Here is an 18,429-nt window from a genome sequence, read left to right as displayed (position 1 = left end):
GAACTTTGTGCAACCTGGTTTCAAACCTGAGGAAAAAGCATCCACGTGTGAACTGTATGCGTGTCTATGCGTTAGCTTTTACGGGTGTGTGATCAGAAACAAATAGCAAGCAGATAGAATATAAGCTGATATTCCAAACTAGTTTGATAGAAACAATAGAACAGTAAAAAATAAAAAATTAAATAGTAATGACTTATTCACAAGTTAAAATTTGAACTTGTTAATGAACTTAATGCATTGAAATTATTAAAACTTAAATTTATCACTTAATAAAAATAATCTTTATCATCTAAAGACTTCACGATACTGTGAAATATTGACAAATAAAATATAGTCAAAATCCTTTGCCAGCTTTTTGGATGGTTTAGATACAACCCTTTACTCGATGCATCTTACGCGAGTAAAGCGTATGTATGCGCGAGTAAAAGTGTGTGGACTGAGGTGTCACTCTGTGGTAAACAGTCGCTGTTAATGGTCTCTAACTTTAGTCCAGCTAACGGTCGCTGTTAAGAGTCGATACGTTCACTCTGGTTTGACTACAACAAGTTAGAGGACAAAATCATGTGATCATGATGTTGTACGCATGGTTGGTTAGCAGGCCTACCCGGAACCGCGGATGTCCACTTCCGGAGACACTTCCACAAAGTACAAGCTTTACAAAACTGCTTTACGACGACTTCAATCCAGACGTTGACATATTGCTGTGCGGAATGTTGTGATGTCTGGCATAGGCAAATTAACAGTTATAATCAGGCATAGTTATCACAGTAGCGCCTCATCTTCTACGCCGTGGTCTGCTAGCCACTGCCACATGCAAGGGATGTGCTCGTAATTGATTGGTGTATATTGACAGGGCTCAACTGTTTGGCGCGGAACAGTACCTTCATGGAAATAATATTGTAACTTTGATAAAAATGTAAGTGGCCTCAAAACTATTTCCAAGCATGTTCGTTGGCCGTGCAAGAATGAACTTGTCGGACTACTAATCTTTTTGTAGACTATATTGTAGACCGCATACCGGTACATTTTGGCACTTCACTCACCAGCACCTTCCGCCATGATGCTGGCTGCCGTGATGCATGCCTTAGTGAAATATTCATGAGTGCGGAATAAAACACCTGTCAAATAAATAAATAAATTTGTGATTGGATTCCTTTGAAGAATTTATGAAAAGCTCTGTTTTATCTTCTTAATTTGAGTACCTAACATATTAATGTACAAGAATGCTTCTCAACTTTCTTGTTGGGCAGTGAGAAACGCAGCTTTTCTGAACTGCTCCGGTGGTAAGTCCTGCTGTGGTGACATCAGTGGGGATATAGTTGTCAATACAACTTTGTTAGGAGGAGTTTAGGCCTGAATTGGGGCCGATAAGCTGATCCTGCCTTTGTAGTATGTTCATTGATGAAATTATTTACTGATATTTGTAGTATGTTTGTTGGTTAAGTGGTTAAGTTATTTACGAATGTTTTCACTAACAGAAATATGTGTAAAGCAGAGGCAGCTATTAAGTAATTAATATATACCTCAAACAATAAAAAAAAAATTTTCTCATATTTTTGGACGTATGTTTTTTCCTTTTTTCTTCATTTTTCTTAAAACGATGCTCTTTGTATTAGAAGTATAGCACCTTTTCATGTATCTTTGAACAAAAATTTTTGATAATCTGTGTCTTTCTTTGTAATATTAAATAGTGACAAGATAATGAGCGGAGATGAAGATGACATGGTGTCACGGACACATCCTAATGAAAGGCTTAATGATAGCGATGCAACAGTGACAGACATTGAACACAGGGAAGCTAAACCAAAACATGTATCAGCTAATCTATGGGAGGTATATGTACTCGGTTTTGTTGTTTAAATAGGTCGAAGGGAATGTCAAACTTATGCACACGTATCCAAGCATTGGCATTTGTTTGTTCTTGTAACCCATATTTGTGTGATGGTGAACGCATTCAATTTCGAGTAGGCATGCCAGTATAATTTTGCTGTATTTTATGTTTATTTTCTCTGGCAGCATCTAGCATGCATTTAACAAGAATTCTGTTAGTGGTTATAGGCACTTGTCTTTCAATCACTGGAACATGCCACATGCAGAAGCCAGATTCAAACACCGGATGCAGGTTCAAACCCGGCCTTGGACTGTAGATTTGTACATTCACGGCTTTCACAGCTTGAGTAGCCTGGTTGACACCGCTCTGTAGCTGTTCACGTAGCCTAATGCCCTTGAACACTGGAGAGGAAGAGAACATGAGCATGGAGTTGAACTCACAGCAACATTATTAGTGAGAGATTCATGAGTCATTGTGCTGCTTAAATAAAAAAAAAATGTAATTGTAGATGTGTTTTGATTCAGTTTCCAGCAATGTGTCCACTGATACCTCCTTTTTCCTTTGATCTTTTACTATAAATAATAAAACTTTATGCTTCACTATATACTCGCCCATACAATTTTATTAATTGTCTATTTCTTTTTTTTCAGAAATTTAAGGCTCTGGAGAAAAGAACAGATGAGGTTACCAGGAGATCTACTGAGAGACGGATGAAACTCCTGAGGAATGACATCACTTTGAAAGGTACTAAATTTTGTATATAATTTGTTCATTTCGTAGATTTCAGATAAAGGGCTGATTGGCTGAAACAAGAGCTATGCATCAACAGAATGACCCAGAAAGGTACAAACACTGCTAAATCAGATGTTGATCATATCTACATCTTTAGATATAATATAACCCAAGTTATTCAGGAACGGGCATGGAAACAGACATGTGCCAGTGGGATTTTTTTTTGATGTGCTTGGTAACTCAACAAATCAATTTTTAATCTGGTATTCTTACGAAGCCACAAGATTCGCCATGTTAAAGCAGCTGGAAACACTGTTGCGCCGCTTGTACACTATGCACGTAAAAATGAAAGCAAATCATGGTTTGGGTGATGTAAGCTGATAGATCAGAACATAACATCGCAGTGGCTTCGGTTTTCTCAATGTGTGTGCTTTTGTTTATTTTGATCTGGGATATCTCTGTTATGCAGTATTACAAAATCATGAAGTAGTGCCTTTTGAACTTCATGTAGGGTACATTATTGATAAATATATACTTTTAGTCCAGTGTTACCTTTTCTTTTAAAAAAGTTCTTTGATCTTTGTCATGGCCGCTTAACCCTGGTGTAGAGATGAGCACTATGTGAAAGCTTGTCTGTTTAGTACAGGAGCACCTGGATTTAGACAGTCATGGCAGTGGCACAGGTCATGCTGTGTTACCTGGTAGTGGTGGTCACTCAGAGCTCAGCGATTCAGCCAGGTATTCCTCAAGCAAAACAGTCAGCAAGAAGATAACAAACACCAGTGGAGTCACTGACATAACTAGGTAAGTTCTAAACAGCTGTAAATGATTGAAACTACATAGCAGTCTTATTGTTTTCTAGAACCTCATAAAAAAAAGGATTTTATCCAGCTTCTCAAGTCTGCATCTCAAAATATCTCAACTTAAATTATCTTTCTAAAATTAAAATTAAATGTTCATAAATGTTGATAAAGGTCGGCTTTATGACTCAGTTTGTCCTAAGATACACTCCTTGAAAGCCATCAATTTACTAATTAGTGCGACTTTGGGTGTTTAAAGGCGGTGCTAAGATGGCCGTATAAGTTTGTTTTAGCTGAAAACAGAGTAGAAACTGTCAAAAACACAGAAGTACCATAACCATTTCGTTCTTCAGAATTTGCAGCAGGGGTTAAGAAAGGGTCATTTAACATGGTCTTCAAAGGGAAAAAGATTAGCTTTGATTACCCTCTTTTTTATTCACATATTTTAAAATTTCACCTGTATGGAAATTGCTAATTGCCACTGCTGTACAGAGGATGTAGTTGTATAGAACAGCCAATACAGCCTGTTTCAGACTCAGACCTGGCTTGTGCTGCTATTTTTATTGTCATTTGCTACTCAAGGAATTATTGCTCTGTACATGGTATCAGATCACAGCCTACACAGTGGGATGACGTCAGAAAGCACCTAGCTATTGATTACCCCGCAGAGGATAAATCTAGAGGTGGGAAAACACGACTAGAGCTGCAGATTGAAACTGCCTTAAACAAGGGAGACTACTCCTTAGCAGATCAGCTCAGTGATCAGCTGGCTAACAGACAGGTAATGTCCAGAAATTCTGTCTTGTGCTGTTTACATGCGTGCATTGCAGTTGAGATTAAAATAGATTGCATGTAGAGATAAGACTTTATGCTTATAATAATAGTGGCAATGCCTCACCCTCTTCTCTTCGTTCTTCTCCCGGAGATGAGGAAAATCCATGCACAAAATTAAATTGGATGGTTTACGTTGTGTGATACCATGTACAATTTGAGACTCGATGTGCAGCAACATGACTGACTAGACGTGTGAGGTGGATAAGAGAACTGTGAAGAAGATTAAAAAAGGAATTCCAACATTAGTATACTAAAAGCATTTCAGAAACCAAATACGGTGGCATTGAAAAAAGATTGTGTGTGGCGAATGCTTCTGTGCTTCAAAGCCCTTACATCGTTGATGACTCGGTCAAGACAACAACAGCAAGACGTAGAATGAGCCTGCGTGACTTCTTTAGCTGACTAATGCCTTCACTTCAATTTATGGTCTGTGTCTTTTATGTTAGTCTTTATCAGAAGAGTGATTAAGGTTTTCCTCTGAGAGAACTCATTTTACTTTAATAAAAATGTAATAAAAATCTAATTTGGTAAAAATCAAGAAGACAGTATTATTGAAAGGGAAGAGTGTGTGCAATTTATGTACTTGGTAATTCTTGTATTCTTATCCCACCTCTTTGTTTAGTGCAGTTTTCTTTTTTTTAAAAATTAGAATGTACAGTCAAAATATTCTGTAATCTTGCATTCATTTTATGCTATATGAAAGTGTATCTTCTGCCATGTCTATGACTATTTTTTTGTATTTCCGTAGTTTGGTGAAAAAATTGCACATGGATTTGATGCAAGTGAGTTTTTGAAGCGAAAAAAGGTAAGCAGAAAGCTTTGTATGTAGTGGCAACTGCTGAGGTTGTTTTAAACTATATTTCTAGCTGGTGTCACTGATGATGTCGTCACTGTGGCTGCTGTATACAAGGTGGTGGTTTGTCACTGTGCGTAATTTGGTTATTTGTCTATACAAAGTTCTATATAAAGCAGAGGTTTGTCACTGGCACTGCCTACATTAAATTCTACACAAGGCATTGGTTTGTCACTGCTACTGGCAACAGACTGCAATTGTAAGTTTGAGGGTAAAGTATTTTTCATAAAGCACAAATGGTTTAGTTCGTGTTGCAGTTTATGATAGTGTAATGTGAGCATTTATAAAAGAAAGGTATGAAGATGGCTTCCTCTCCGGACGTACATAGGATGTCCCTGCAGCAACCTGCAGATTTTCCCATCCTGGCTTCCTCCCACTGCTGTCAGGCTGTAGTATAAGTGAAATATTCCTGAGTATGGCGCAAAACTCCAGTCAGATAAGTAAATGAGGAAAGATAGGGCCTTACTGACTCCAATGGTTAAACTTTTGTTTACCGTGACTGTGAGCCGCCTGAACTGTGAGGTTGTGTGGTCAAATCCATCCCTTGTGCCTGTCATTTCCATTATTGACTATATTTTATTTTCATTCGTTGATATTTCCAATGGGGCAATTTATATTGTAGGAAGAAGAAGCAAAGCATGAGGCAAAAAAGAAGAAAAAACTAAATTGGGGGTGAGTTTCAAACTTTCATATTGCAAAGCTCTGATAATGGCCATGATCTGTGGTGAAGTGTGCATGGTGAATTGCATGTACAGCCCATGCTAAATAAGCCCTTTGTCTCCAACAAATGGAAGGGCTTCACATCAATAAATATTTCCATTATTGATATTAACTCTGTCCCTTGGTCCATTTCTCCATCAGTGTAATCTTGTTTGAACCATACTGTATCTAAAGAAGGGTGAGCGGTTCATGTCTAAAATTTGTTGATGCAATTTGATAGAGGTACAGTACCAGGATAAAGTTTTGCCCACAGGGCCCACGCTGGCTTGTGGATATAAAGTGTTGCTCGAGAGAGAGCACTTGAAGACTTGAACCGATCAGCTATTGACTAATGAAGTAGCTGGGGTACTAAAATCTTAACTTCCACTGTTCAGCTAAGACCAAAAGGCCTGTCTGATCTGGTGGCTTGTTTTCCTACCAGTTTTGCCCATTTTTCTTCACTATAAACATGACAGCTGTCTTATATTTATTAATTTTATTGAATTTTATTTGCTGGTGAGTATGACGAATCTTGTTATGGTATAGTCTTATCTGCCCGTCCATCCTTACAGTTTTTGATATTAACACTATATCTACAGAGGTGCAGCATTTAGAGCTTTCAGACTAAAGGTGCTTACATAGTGATACATTTGAAACCACTAGCACAGGAGCTTAATGATAAATGATTCTGATATTATAGATTTTAGACTTAGAGCACACAGAGTTGTGGACTTTTTTATGATATGATATGTGAATGTGGTGTTCTTGTTCACAGATTTGAACACAAACAGAGGTGGGAAAGTAAGTCCAATATGTGAAAGGGATTGTCTACCACAGAAAACAGGATGCCTCCAGGTTATTTCAAGCTTGTAGCAGCGAATCAACCCTACTTTTAATGAACATTAAATGGGACTGTTCAAAATCAATGATATACCTGTCATGGTTACACATCTACACAAAAACTGAAGGTCCTAAATGTTTGTGAGCTTTTCTAGTCTGTGAATGAAAGCAAGTTTGTGAAATAAAAACTAATCCTCTTATTGGTAAACCATCATGTTTAGTCATTTGTTTTCTGGATTTACTCAAATGTTTTCCGGAATTAAAAGTAGGTTCTTGGTATGAGCCTTCCTGTAAACACATTTGTTTTATGAACAGGTGGAGGAAGTAACTTCAATTCCATCAATATGAACTTACCATACATTTTCCCATAGCCTTATTGTAAATGTCGTGAATAAATCCAGAGCCTTTTGATTCCACCATGTGCTGCTTGGCTCACTATAGCAGGGGGTAGCAGTTTCCTACAGTGACTACGTCACCCGCTAGATGCGCTTGGGCCAATCATGTGCAAAGTGACCTGGCTCATTACACTCGAAGCCTGTAGGGCTTGTAGTGTCTTTATCCTTTTTCGGACTCTGGAGGAATTCGGCTTGTGCTCCTGTTTTGTCCTTTGCAACTCCAAAGTTAGCTCTTGGAAAGCTTTTGTCAGTTTTTCCAGCAGACCTTGGGTCTGTCTTGTGACACGTCAGCTACTTCTGGGACACATATCTCTCGACTGGTATCTGACCTTGACTTTACACGCTTAACGCCTTCCTCCTCTTCCATATAACGCATTGCATCATCTCTTTTCCTGAGCAAAGTGGATTTTGGCTGTGACTTCGTCCGTCTGTGCGCAAGTACTCCATTAATATTCATAAGGCTTGAGCATAAATAGCTAAAGTTACTGTATCAAGTACCTTACATTTTCTATATACAAATGGTGTGGTATGGTAGGACATGTACATCAAGCCACTGGGATTGTCTTCGACTTAGAAGTAACACAAATGTTGGATCAGTTAAATGAGCCTGGCCCGAAGATTCGACGTCTTCTGGGCTACCGAACAGCACATTAGTTACAGCTGAAAGGTTTAATACAAAAGTGACCAGTCACGCTGGTACACATCGCATGCCAAGCAGCTAATGCGACGTATTTTGTAACTAGAAATCGAATGGTGCCAACCCCATTGTTCGTGGACCAATATTTGTAGCTGTAGCGGCGTTTAAATCATGGTTGACTTCATATCCCGTGCCCAGCAACGGATATACCACCGTAGAAATCAGAGAAATTTGTAATTTTTATAACACTCGTCGATTGCTTACATTATTGCACATCTTGTGTGGGTCAATGTTAAATTGTAGTTTTTAGAACAGACTGTATCAAGTACCTTACATTTTCTATATACAAATGATGTGGTATGGTAGGACATGTACATAAAGCCACTGGGTTAGTCTTCAACTTGTCTTCAAGTAACACAATTGCTGGGTCATGTAAATGAGCTTGGCCCACAGATTGGATGTCTTCTGGGCTAGCGAGCGCGACATCAGTTACAGCTGATAGTTTAATACAGAAATAACCAGTCGCGATGGTACACACTGCATTGTAGCTGATGTCAAACAGCAAAGTGATCAGACAAAAATCCGAAAGTGGAAAAGTTGTTGAAATGAGCTTGCAAAGAAGTTAATCCGACGTATTTAGTAACGAGAAATCGAATAGTGCAAACCGCGTTTCCCTCCGAACAATAAATGTAGTTGTAGCGACGTTGACGTCCTAATTGCGTGCCCTGCAACGGAGTTTACACTTTAGAAACTGGAGAAATTTGCAATTTTTGTAACAATCGTCTATTGCTTACATTATTCCATATCTTTTTGGCACCTTAATTATGTGGGTCAGTGTTTAATCGCATAATAGTGTTAAAATGACCAGTCGTGATGGTAAACACTACATTGCTGCTGATGCCAATCAGCAAAGTGATCAGTGTTATATCACAGGTTGTTGATGACTACCTTGTTCATTACACGCTTGATCATGATTTGTCTGTTCTTTACACATTTGTGTGTGTTTATTCTGCTTATCACTTAAATCACGTGACTTGATAGAGCTCTCTGATCAGTGAAAGTAGATTTAGAAGATCGGATTGTGCCAGGTTTGCGAGAAGAAAAGGCAATGCCTTTGAATCTGTTGGAAATACAAGTTTATAACTGCACATGTGTATTTGTTTGTGTACGCAAGTATGGTGGAGAGCCTCAAAAGATTCTGGCGGTGAGCAGTCATGTTGATTACCATTGTTTTTGGATGGACGAATGTTGCTTTGTAGTGTGTGCAGGACCACGTTGTCAGATGCCGAACTTTACGACATTTCCCCGCGGCGCACTTGCCCGGAAGTAGTTGTGCTAAACTTTTCTCAATGCCGAACTGTGCGATAGTTGCTGAGTTTTGTGCCAGTGCAGTGTAATGAAGCCTTCAAGCTTATTAGAGCTGATGTCGGCTGATCAAAAAAGCTGCACTCCTCTGACCGGTGTGGATGTGTTTATCAGTCAGTCGATTATAGGTGACAATTCTATTGTACATGAGCTTTGTCCATTCCCTGCTTCTCCCGTGTTTTCCACTCCCCGTCTACAGCCCACACAACCTATTATCAGCAACATGTCAAATTACATCAAAGTGGTTGTCTCCGTCGCGAGAATGCAGAGAAATTTCTTTGAGAATTTCATTCTTTTGCCACACCTAATTCATTAACGGATGACGATCAACAAGTCGCTTCCTTTCACCTGCATCCCCAAAGTCTCGCACTGATTTGGTTCAATTCTTTGCCGAGCGAAGATGAACTGCTGTGGTCCACCTTAGAACGATTGTATCGTCTCCGTTACACACATGGTGATGCACTGAGTAATCCACAGTTACTAGTTGAAGCTGAACTTTTTCACCATTTGACACTAAAACCACATCAGTCATTAGATGAATATCACGGCATAATTCTTGAAAAAGGACTAAAATTACAAAAACCTGACAGAGACTTATTGGTGAAGTTTATTGAGGGCCTTCCATCTCGACTGGCTTTTGTTGCTCGAGCCAGTAATCCTTCCACACATCTTGAGGCCCTCACCACGGCAAAGATGGGAGAAGCGTACGGTTATTGGGCACAAACACTTGTGGGACACGTGGGGATAGCAAATGCGCCATCACCCCAACAATCGAATGTATCCACGCCCGATTCGATCCCCCCACCTAATAAAGAGCTGAAAATGGTTATTGACGCCCACAGTTCGGCAATTAACGATATCCAAAAGCAGTTGTCAAGTCTCTCAACAAATCTTGAAAATAAGGTTTCACAAGCACCGACAGTCCCTCCCCCCTGTTATCGTATTCCCTCCAACCACCAGTATACCAACAGAAGCCAGACATAAAGTGCTATAGTTTTCACGGCCGCCTTCATGTTCGCCGACAGTGTAACTGGATGGGCCGCGGACAACCAGGCCTAGCTGTCATATGTCAAATCTGTAAACAGTTCAGTCACACAGAAGACTGTTTCATTACAACATTCAGGTAGCCCCATCACACAATCAGCCGGTCAGGGAAACTACCAGTGCCCGGTGGACACATCGCACGTTCCCCCGGGAGGACCACAGCGCGATGCAGGAGGAGGAGCCCCTCCCCCGAGCGTTCACCAGCAGTGAATACAATTGACTGCACTGACACAGAAACAGACTCCGACTCTAGCAGCAGTGACACAGATAATGTGATACTAAGCCACACGAGCAGTTTGTGTATATGCCTGTGCATATTGGTAATTTGCAGATATCATCTTTACTTGATTAGGGTAGTTCAATCAATCTCATGTCGGAGGAATTGTACAATTTATTGCCAGCACATTTGAAGTCAAGTAATATTCCTTTTTTCTTTTTCAAACATTGTGCTAGCAAATGGTCAAAATGTTGTAGGAAATCTGTCATTTTGCCGCCGCGTATTGAAACAATAATAACGGCTTCTGTTCCGGGCATATTTTGTATGGGCTTACAAGAAATTTGTACTCAGGATAACCGTGTATTGAAACTCAACATTTTAGTTTCTAAGGCTGTGGTCGTTGTTTCAAGGTCCCATACTGTACCTGTAAAAGTTTGTAATCCTACCGCAGAATCAGTTGTTCTTCCTAGACGTACGGTATTGGCAGAGTTTACTTTGCTTGTCTCTGACTACAGAGCTTCAACAGTAAATACCACATGTATTGGCGGGTCTGATGTTGTAAACCAGGTATCTGAGTATACTTCACAGGAGGATGCTCTTACCAATGTTTCGAATGTTGGAAATGTTGATGTTGTTAACCATGTCTCTAACGCCGAGAAGTTGAATGCTGTTGCAAATGTATCGTTTCCGACACGCAGCCGGAGACCAGTGTTATTACTCCTGAATTTTTGTCACATTTTCATTTTTCTAATTGTAATTTGTCAAATAAAAATCGTGAGCAGCTTCTGAAAGTATTGTTTGTTTTTGTTATCAGTGATAATCCCGGTTTAGGGTTAACAGGTGGTAGAATACAATATTGTTTTGAAACCTGACGACAAGCCAAAATATCAAGGGCCATATCGGTTGTCACCTGATACAAGGGAAGTGTTGAGGCATCAGTTGGATAAATTATTGGCATAGGGTGCTTTTTGCACCAGCCCAATTGTCCTTGTGGCTAAACTAAATCCAAAACAAGGTCTTATTCCTGGACCTAAGCAAGCTGCTTTATCCATTTACCGTTTTTGTTGCGATTTCCGTTACTTGAACAGTCAGACATTGAACTTTCGATACCGGATTTACAGGAATTAACTGAGGCCGTGTCCACAAAAACGCCAAAATTTAGGTCAGTTCATCTAAGTTCTGGGTTTCCCCAGATGGGAATTAGCCCTGAATCGTCCAAGTACACTGCGTTTAATACGTGTTTTGGAACGATGTGTTGGTTCTCTCAGAAACGTTTCAGGGACACCTTGCTGACTTAAACCGGGTTTTCGGTCGATTATGTAACGCTGGCCTCAAGCTTGGACCTAGAAAGTGTTCCTTTGCTCAGTCCTGTGCTATACAGAGTAAAGGCAGTGCAAGACTTTCCGGAACCTACATCTGTGCGTGAGCTTCGTAGAGCCATGGGACTGCTAAATTGGTTCAGAAAGTTTATACCCAACTTTGCTGCTACTGCCTTTCCGTTGAATAATTTGTTGAAAAAGAAAGTGCCGTTTATGTGGACACGTGAACATTCACAGGCGTTTGCGGTATTAAAACGAGCTCTTGTGAGTTCTGACGCATTGGCGTTTCCCAGATATGATTTACCCTTTATTCTGACTGTGGATACTTCAAGTCGTGGAATTGGATACATGCTGTACCAATGCTATCCAGATAAGGAAACTGTTAATGTTATACAGTTTGGCTCAAAGGCTTTGACGCGGTGGCCAACGAAACTTCTCGGCATGGTTACATCTATTACTGATTGTGCTTTATATTTGCTAGACCGCCAGTTTGTGCTAGAATGTGATCATCAGGCCTTGAAGCCTCTGTTTCAGAAGAAATTTGGCGGCTCCAACTACGAACGCTGGATGACAGGCCTTCAATAGTTCAATTTCAAGATTGTATACAAGTCAGCCCTGCAGATGCCGATGCCTGACGCACAGTCGCGCAGTCACCCGAACGCCGAATTTGGATCCGCGGGACCCAGTCCTGATGATGAGGACCTGTATTTTCCATATGTACCAGAGGTGATTTCTCTGTCGATTCTTATGCCGGAAGGGGGTCAACTACAGGATTTAATTCAGTGGGATGACACCTCAATGGATGAAAACTTGCCACCAGTTACATTACAACCCGAGAAAGTTCCTGTTCAGCTCAACCACAGAAACAATGCGTAATTGCTCGCATGAGGTTAAAGCTGATATGTATGATGCCGGACACTGAAGCCAGAATTCCCATAGTAACGGTGCGAGGAGTTCATGACCAGAATTTACACCAACCAGAGCGCATAGACGTCACTAGCTTGCTCTTTTTTCAATAGACAGATTTTAGCGTTGAAAGCATAGCTAAAATGGCAGCTGTGGATAACGACATTAGCCCTATGTTGAACTATTGCAATCTGCTTCCAGATTCCCGGAAAGAAGCGCGTCGGATTATTCTGGAATCATCTGATTTTATTGCTGTGCAAAATGTTTTGTTTCATTCAAGGATTGCCAAATCGAAAAGGACTAAAGGATAATTGAAAAATTATCAGCTTGTTTTGCCCAAAATTGTGATAAACACTATGTTAAAACTCTTTAATGGTTCCCCATTCGCTGGGCTGGTGGTGTAAACGACACACTGGACAAAACTGGAGAACATTTTTATTTTAGAAAAAAGTCTCTGATTGTTTGGGATTATGTCAAGTCATATGATCTATGTCAGCGGAGGAAAATGACACGGGCCCATACCAAATCTGGAATCACGGCGTAGCAAAGCCATATGCCCCGTTCGAAGTTTGGCAGCTGGATTTATTCGGACCACTACCCCTCACCTCTCAAGGTTATCGTTATGTGCACACGGCGACTGACATGTTCATTCAGTATCTATACACAGCTCCACTTACGAACACAGACCCTTGTACACTGACAACTGGGATGTTTCGCCTTTTTACCACCTGTTTGGACTTGTAGAGCACTTATCTCGGGTCCTGTATCTGAGTTCATAGCAGAGATCACAAAAGGTGTTTGTAAATTTCTTGAGGTACCATTGCAGTTTACCCCAGCGTACATGCAGCATTGCCTTGGCGCATGTGAGCGAACACACCGACCGTTAGCCGAACGACTTACACCATCCCTAAGATCAATTACAACATGGGTGAGCAGTTGCCAGCCGTTATATTTGCATAAACTCGTCCTTGAGTTCTTACCACGGATATTCTCTCTTCGAGGTGGTATATGCTCGACGCCCCACGTTTCCCCTGACTTCCTCTCCAGACTCTGTTCTTCAAACGTCTCGTCAGACGTTCAGCAGTATCTGGAGACGTTTGTTAACCGGATGGATACTGTGCGCAATGAAGTCAAAGAGCTGCCATTAAAAAAGCAGAGCATGTTGAAAAAGGAGCGCGAACGCATCAAACAGCTACATGTTTCGAAAGGTGATTATGTGTATCCTCTGGATGAACCAACGGGACATGGTCGTAAGTTACAGCCTGAATACAGTGGTCCGTACGTCACTGGGGACGTGACATCACCTCACATTGTTTTACTGCACGACCGGAGACAAAGCAACGTGTGAAAGGGTCTGTCCACATTGATAGACTGAAAGTCGCTTATGTGCGCGAACCGTGCCCTGAACCGTATTTTCCTATCACGGTTACGACGAAACTACCAGCCTTTGAAGCCGACATCACCTTCCTCCCTCTTTGGACACCTCATCTGACAAGAAAAACTACGGAAGTTCTGACACGCCCTAAACGCACTCGGCGAAAGCAATTCCTTATCGCGACTCAGATCACATTTATCCTCGTCACTTGTCAAATCTCGGATCTTCCAGTCGTTGATATCAGAAGATCAAAAGGGTGTTAGCGCAGCATAAAACTGCTAACCGTGTAGAGTATCTTGTGCATATCAGGGGCGAACCTTTGCAAAAGCCTTTTTAGTGACGCCTACCTCTAAAGCTCGCCGGTCAATTCAATGTAGTCCACCCGCGTGGGTACCTTAATGCCGATGTCTGTGTTTGCATATTATATTATTGACAGTAGTTGGTTTCAGTATTTTGTAGATTTTTTTTGTTGTATTTGTTATTTAATTCCTGATCTTATTTAAGAATCAAGATTTTGCTTTTTGTACTTCATCATGTGTCATTTAACCGTAGTGTTGTACTCAAGCTGTCGCCGGTGAAATCGCACCCTAGTAATATTATGCATTTCAAGTTAGTTCAGGAATACTCCAAACGTCAATAACGTTGATTGCATCCTCTATTTTACCATTGAAAAACTATCCAAGAGTATCTTATTGTCTTGTATCAGTTTGAATGGGTAGTCCTGAAAGTTTTTGTTCTCATGTCTTTTTATGTACGGTTGATATTCCGTGGAGGCAGTGCGGGTAACGAGTTATGCGCCATATGTATTCAGTTTTCTGTATTTAGCTTGTTATAAACATCTCTGGATCTCCGTGTGTTTTAGCTTACATGGTAATTAGGATTTCACTTCATGTAAACATCAGTTATACATCAGTTATAAACATTTGCACATTGCACATGTATTTCCATTTGTCGATGATTGGGTATAATTCACACGTTCATTTTCTTTGATTTTGATGAACCAGCCAGTCCATGTGTAAAATTTTTTTCAATACAGTTTTATTTTTGTGGGTGCATATTACAGGTTGTTTATGACTATCTTGTTCATTGCACACTTGATCATAATTTGTCTATTCTTTACACATTTGTGTGTGTTTATACTTCCTATGACTTAAATCACGTGACTTGATTGATAGAGCTCTCTAATCAGTGAAGGTAGATTTAGAAGATCGGATTGTACCAGGTTTGACAGAAGAAAATGTAATGCTTTGTGAATCTGTTAGAAATACAAGTTTAAAACTGCACATGTGTGTTTGTTTGTGTACGCAAGTATGCAATATGAGGCAAAAATCCAAAAGTGGAAAAATTGTTGAAATGGGCTTGCCAAGAAGCTAATCTGACGTGTTTTGTGACGAAAAATCGAATGGTGCAAACCGCATTGCTGTCCGACTAATATTTGTGGCTGTAGCGGCGTTTAAATATATGTTGTCATAATTGTGTCACTAAAAAGCATTGGAGTTTACTCATTAGAAACCATAGAAAGTTCAAATTTTTTTCAACACTCGTAGATTGCTTACATCACTCCACATCGGGGGCCTCCGTGGCTCAGTCGGTTAAATCGCTAGCGCAGCGTAATGACCCAGGAGTCTCTCACCAATGCGGTCGCTGTTCAAGTCCAGCTCATGCTGGCGGCCGTGCGTGAGAAGGTCTGCCAGCAACCTTCGGATGGTCGTGGGTTTCCCCCGGGCTGTGCCCGGTTTCCACCCACCATAATGCTGGCCGGCGTCGTATAAGTGAAATATTCTTGAGTACGGCGTAAAACACCAATCAAAAAAAAAAAAAAATCTTTTGGCACCTTAATTTTGTGGGCCAGTGTTAAGTTGTAGTTTTTAGAGTAGACTGGAACGAGCACCTTATATTTTCTATGTACAAATGATGTGGTGTGGTAGTACATGTACATGAAGCCACTGAAGTAACACAATTGCGGTGTCAGTTAAATGAGTCTGGCCCAAAGATTCGACGTCTTCTGGGCTACCGGACGTCACATTAGTTACATCTGAAATTTTAACATAGAAATGACCATTCGATACGGTACAAACTACATTGTAGCTGATGTCAATGATCAGCTAAGTGGTTAGGAAAAATATCGAATCTGGAAAAATTGTTCAAATGCTCATGCATAGAAGCCAATCCAACGTATTTTGTGACAAGAAATCGAATGGTGCAAACCGCATTGCTCTCTGACAATATTTGTGGCTGTACCAACGTTTGAAACATGGTTGACGTTATAATTGTGTACCCAGAAAGGGGTTTTACTCCTTAGAAACCAGAGTATTTTGCAATTTTTATTTAACACTTGTGGATTACTTGCATTGTTCCTCATCTTTTGGCACCTCATTTATATGGATGAGTGTTAAGTTGTAGGTTTTAGAACATACTTTTCAAGTACCTTACATTTTATAATAAACTCTGTCAAAAAAGAAACGCAACCCCGTATTTTAGAGATTTTAATATTTAGTTTTAGGACGGCACAACTTTTTTCTTATTGAAGACAGAAGTCAGAAATTTGGCAGAATAATAATCAAGATGGTCATGTTTAAAACTCTCTTTTCAAAAGTCATCTCAGAGACACCAGTTGCTCACCAGGGGGCGTCTTCCTCAGTATCTCGTATGTCCACTCCTGTAACGCAACGGCGAGCTGTTGAAGCGTCTGTGGCGGTGGCTGACGTTGACGCACGTGTCGATCCAGAGTATCCCACAGGTGTTCAATAGGGTTGAGGTCTGGTGATTTAGAGGGCCACGGCAAGACATTGACGTTGGAATCCTGCAGAAAGTTCATTGTTGCACGTGCAGTATGAGGCCTGGCGTTGTCCTGATGAAAAAAACTGTGTCTGTCGGTCAATAATCGGGAGAAGGTGAGACTGTAACACGTGGTTGATGTAACGTTGGGCTGTCAGGTTCCCTGGAACGATCACCAAGTCTGATTTCTGGTTGTACGAGATGGCTCCCCAAACCATAACACTGCCTCCGCCAAATCTGTCCACCTGCCGGACGCAGATCGGCGCAAAGCGTTCATGACGTCTCCTATACACACGCTGTCTTCCGTCGTGACGTGTCAAAAGAAAACGGGATTCATCAGAAAACCAGATGCGCCTCCAGTTTTGTAGAGTCCATATCCTTACGTTGTTGCACCACCTGAGTCGCAGGCGTAAGGGGCGTAGTACAGGTGCAACAACTGGTCTACAGGCATGTAAACCCGCTTCTTTCAGACGGTTGCTAATCGTTTGAGCCGACACTCTCCTCAAACCTGGTATTTGTGTGGCAGTCACGGGTGGTAGGGCATGCCGATTACGCAGGTGAAGGACCCGGATGTACCGATCTTGAAGTGGGGTCGTGATTCTTGGCCTTCCACTTCTCGGGCGATCGTTGGTCGAATTAAAGTTGTTGTAAGGGCTTGAAGACGACCAATGGCGATATTTCGGTCGGCAGCACTCAGTCCCGGCATTTTACCGACTGCCTTTCGTCGACGAATGAATGAATAAAAAATACGAAAGCACATGGGCTTTTATACACCCCCACACTATAACTGCCATTGACATGATTTGCATGTGAATGGTTCTGTGTGCGACGTCAACAGGGTCAGTCCATGCGTTGTGACGTCATAAGCAATAAAATACACTTAGGAGAAAAAAGGCAGTTGTTTGGATGGTAATCTTCATTAAAAACCTGTATAATTTCATTACATTTGGCTAAAATTTAGTTTGGAAGCAATAACTTTATTCGAACGAATTTTTGATATCCGAGGACAGGGGTTGCGTTTCTTTTTTGACAGAGTTTACAAATGATGTGGTATGGTAGTACATGTAGAAAAAGCCACCTAAGTAACACAATTGGGGGGTGAGTTAAATGATCATGACCCAAAGATTCGACGTCTTCTGGGCTACCGAAGAACACATTAGTTACAGCTGAAAGTTTAATATAAAAATGACCAGTCGGGATGGTACAATCAGCAAAGTAATCAGGCAAAAATTCAGTACTTGGAAAATCTGTTCAAATGCGCTTGCAAAGAGGCTAATCCGACGTATTTTTTGAGGAGCAATCGAATGGTGCAAACCGCATTGCTGACCCAGCAATTGTGTTACTTCTAAGTCGAAGACACACCCAGTGGCTTTATCTACTTGTACTACCACACCACAGTATATGTGTATAGAAAATGTAAGGTATTTGGTCCAGTCTGTTCTAAAACCTACAACTTTATACTGACCCACATAATTAAGGTGGCAAAGGATGTGGAATAATGTAAGCAATCGACGAGGGAAAAAATTGCAAATTTCTCTGCTTTCTAAGGTGTAAAATCCGGTCCTGGACACGGAATTATGACTTCAGCCATGATTTGAACCCGGGGGGGGGGGGGGGGGAGGGGGAAGGGTGTCCATGTTGGATAGCGCGCTAGCGCAACATAATGATCCAGGACTCTCTTACCAATGCGGTCGCTGTGAGTTCAAGTCCATCTCATGCTGGCTTCCTCTCCGGTCGTAAGTGGGAAGGGGGGCTGTTCCCAGTTTCCACCAACCATAATGTTGGTCGACGTCGTGTAAGTAAA

The 18,429-nt window shown here is 41.0% G+C and overlaps 1 protein-coding gene across 2 annotated transcripts; it reads left to right on the top strand.

The window, feature by feature from the left end:
- The first annotated feature begins 417 nt into the window (after positions 1-417).
- On the top strand, positions 418-6,817 carry LOC135467902 (protein FAM204A-like). 2 transcript variants are annotated; one of them, XM_064745825.1, is made up of 8 exons: positions 418-916; positions 1,692-1,833; positions 2,482-2,575; positions 3,205-3,367; positions 3,973-4,144; positions 4,946-4,979; positions 5,673-5,722; positions 6,525-6,817. In XM_064745825.1, exons 2-7 carry the CDS (start codon positions 1,702-1,704, stop codon positions 5,690-5,692), a joined length of 615 nt encoding a protein of 204 aa, XP_064601895.1. In that variant the 5' UTR covers positions 418-916; positions 1,692-1,701; the 3' UTR covers positions 5,693-5,722; positions 6,525-6,817. The 2 variants fall into 2 exon arrangements, with proteins under 2 accessions (XP_064601895.1, XP_064601893.1); XM_064745823.1 differs by having other exon boundaries at positions 4,946-5,002; positions 6,525-6,816.
- The last annotated feature ends 11,612 nt before the right edge of the window (positions 6,818-18,429 follow it).

Source organism: Liolophura sinensis, chromosome 6, assembly GCF_032854445.1.
Source record: "Liolophura sinensis isolate JHLJ2023 chromosome 6, CUHK_Ljap_v2, whole genome shotgun sequence".
In the NCBI taxonomy this organism is placed as follows: Eukaryota; Metazoa; Mollusca; class Polyplacophora; order Chitonida; family Chitonidae; genus Liolophura; species Liolophura sinensis.
Note: the sequence above shows the minus strand (reverse complement) of the source record. Positions and strands in the feature narration are given on the sequence as shown.

What these genes read in the sequence shown, in the direction of transcription:
- LOC135467902 (XM_064745823.1), top strand. Translation starts at nt 1,702, where the DNA reads ATGAGCGGAGATGAAGATGACATGGTGTCACGGACACATCCTAATGAA. An exon ending in TATCAGCTAATCTATGGGAG is followed by an intron (nt 1,834 to 2,481) that starts GTATATGTACTC and finishes CTTTTTTTTCAG; the next exon opens with AAATTTAAGGCTCTGGAGAA. An exon ending in AGTTTTTGAAGCGAAAAAAG is followed by an intron (nt 5,003 to 5,672) that starts GTAAGCAGAAAG and finishes TTTATATTGTAG; the next exon opens with GAAGAAGAAGCAAAGCATGA.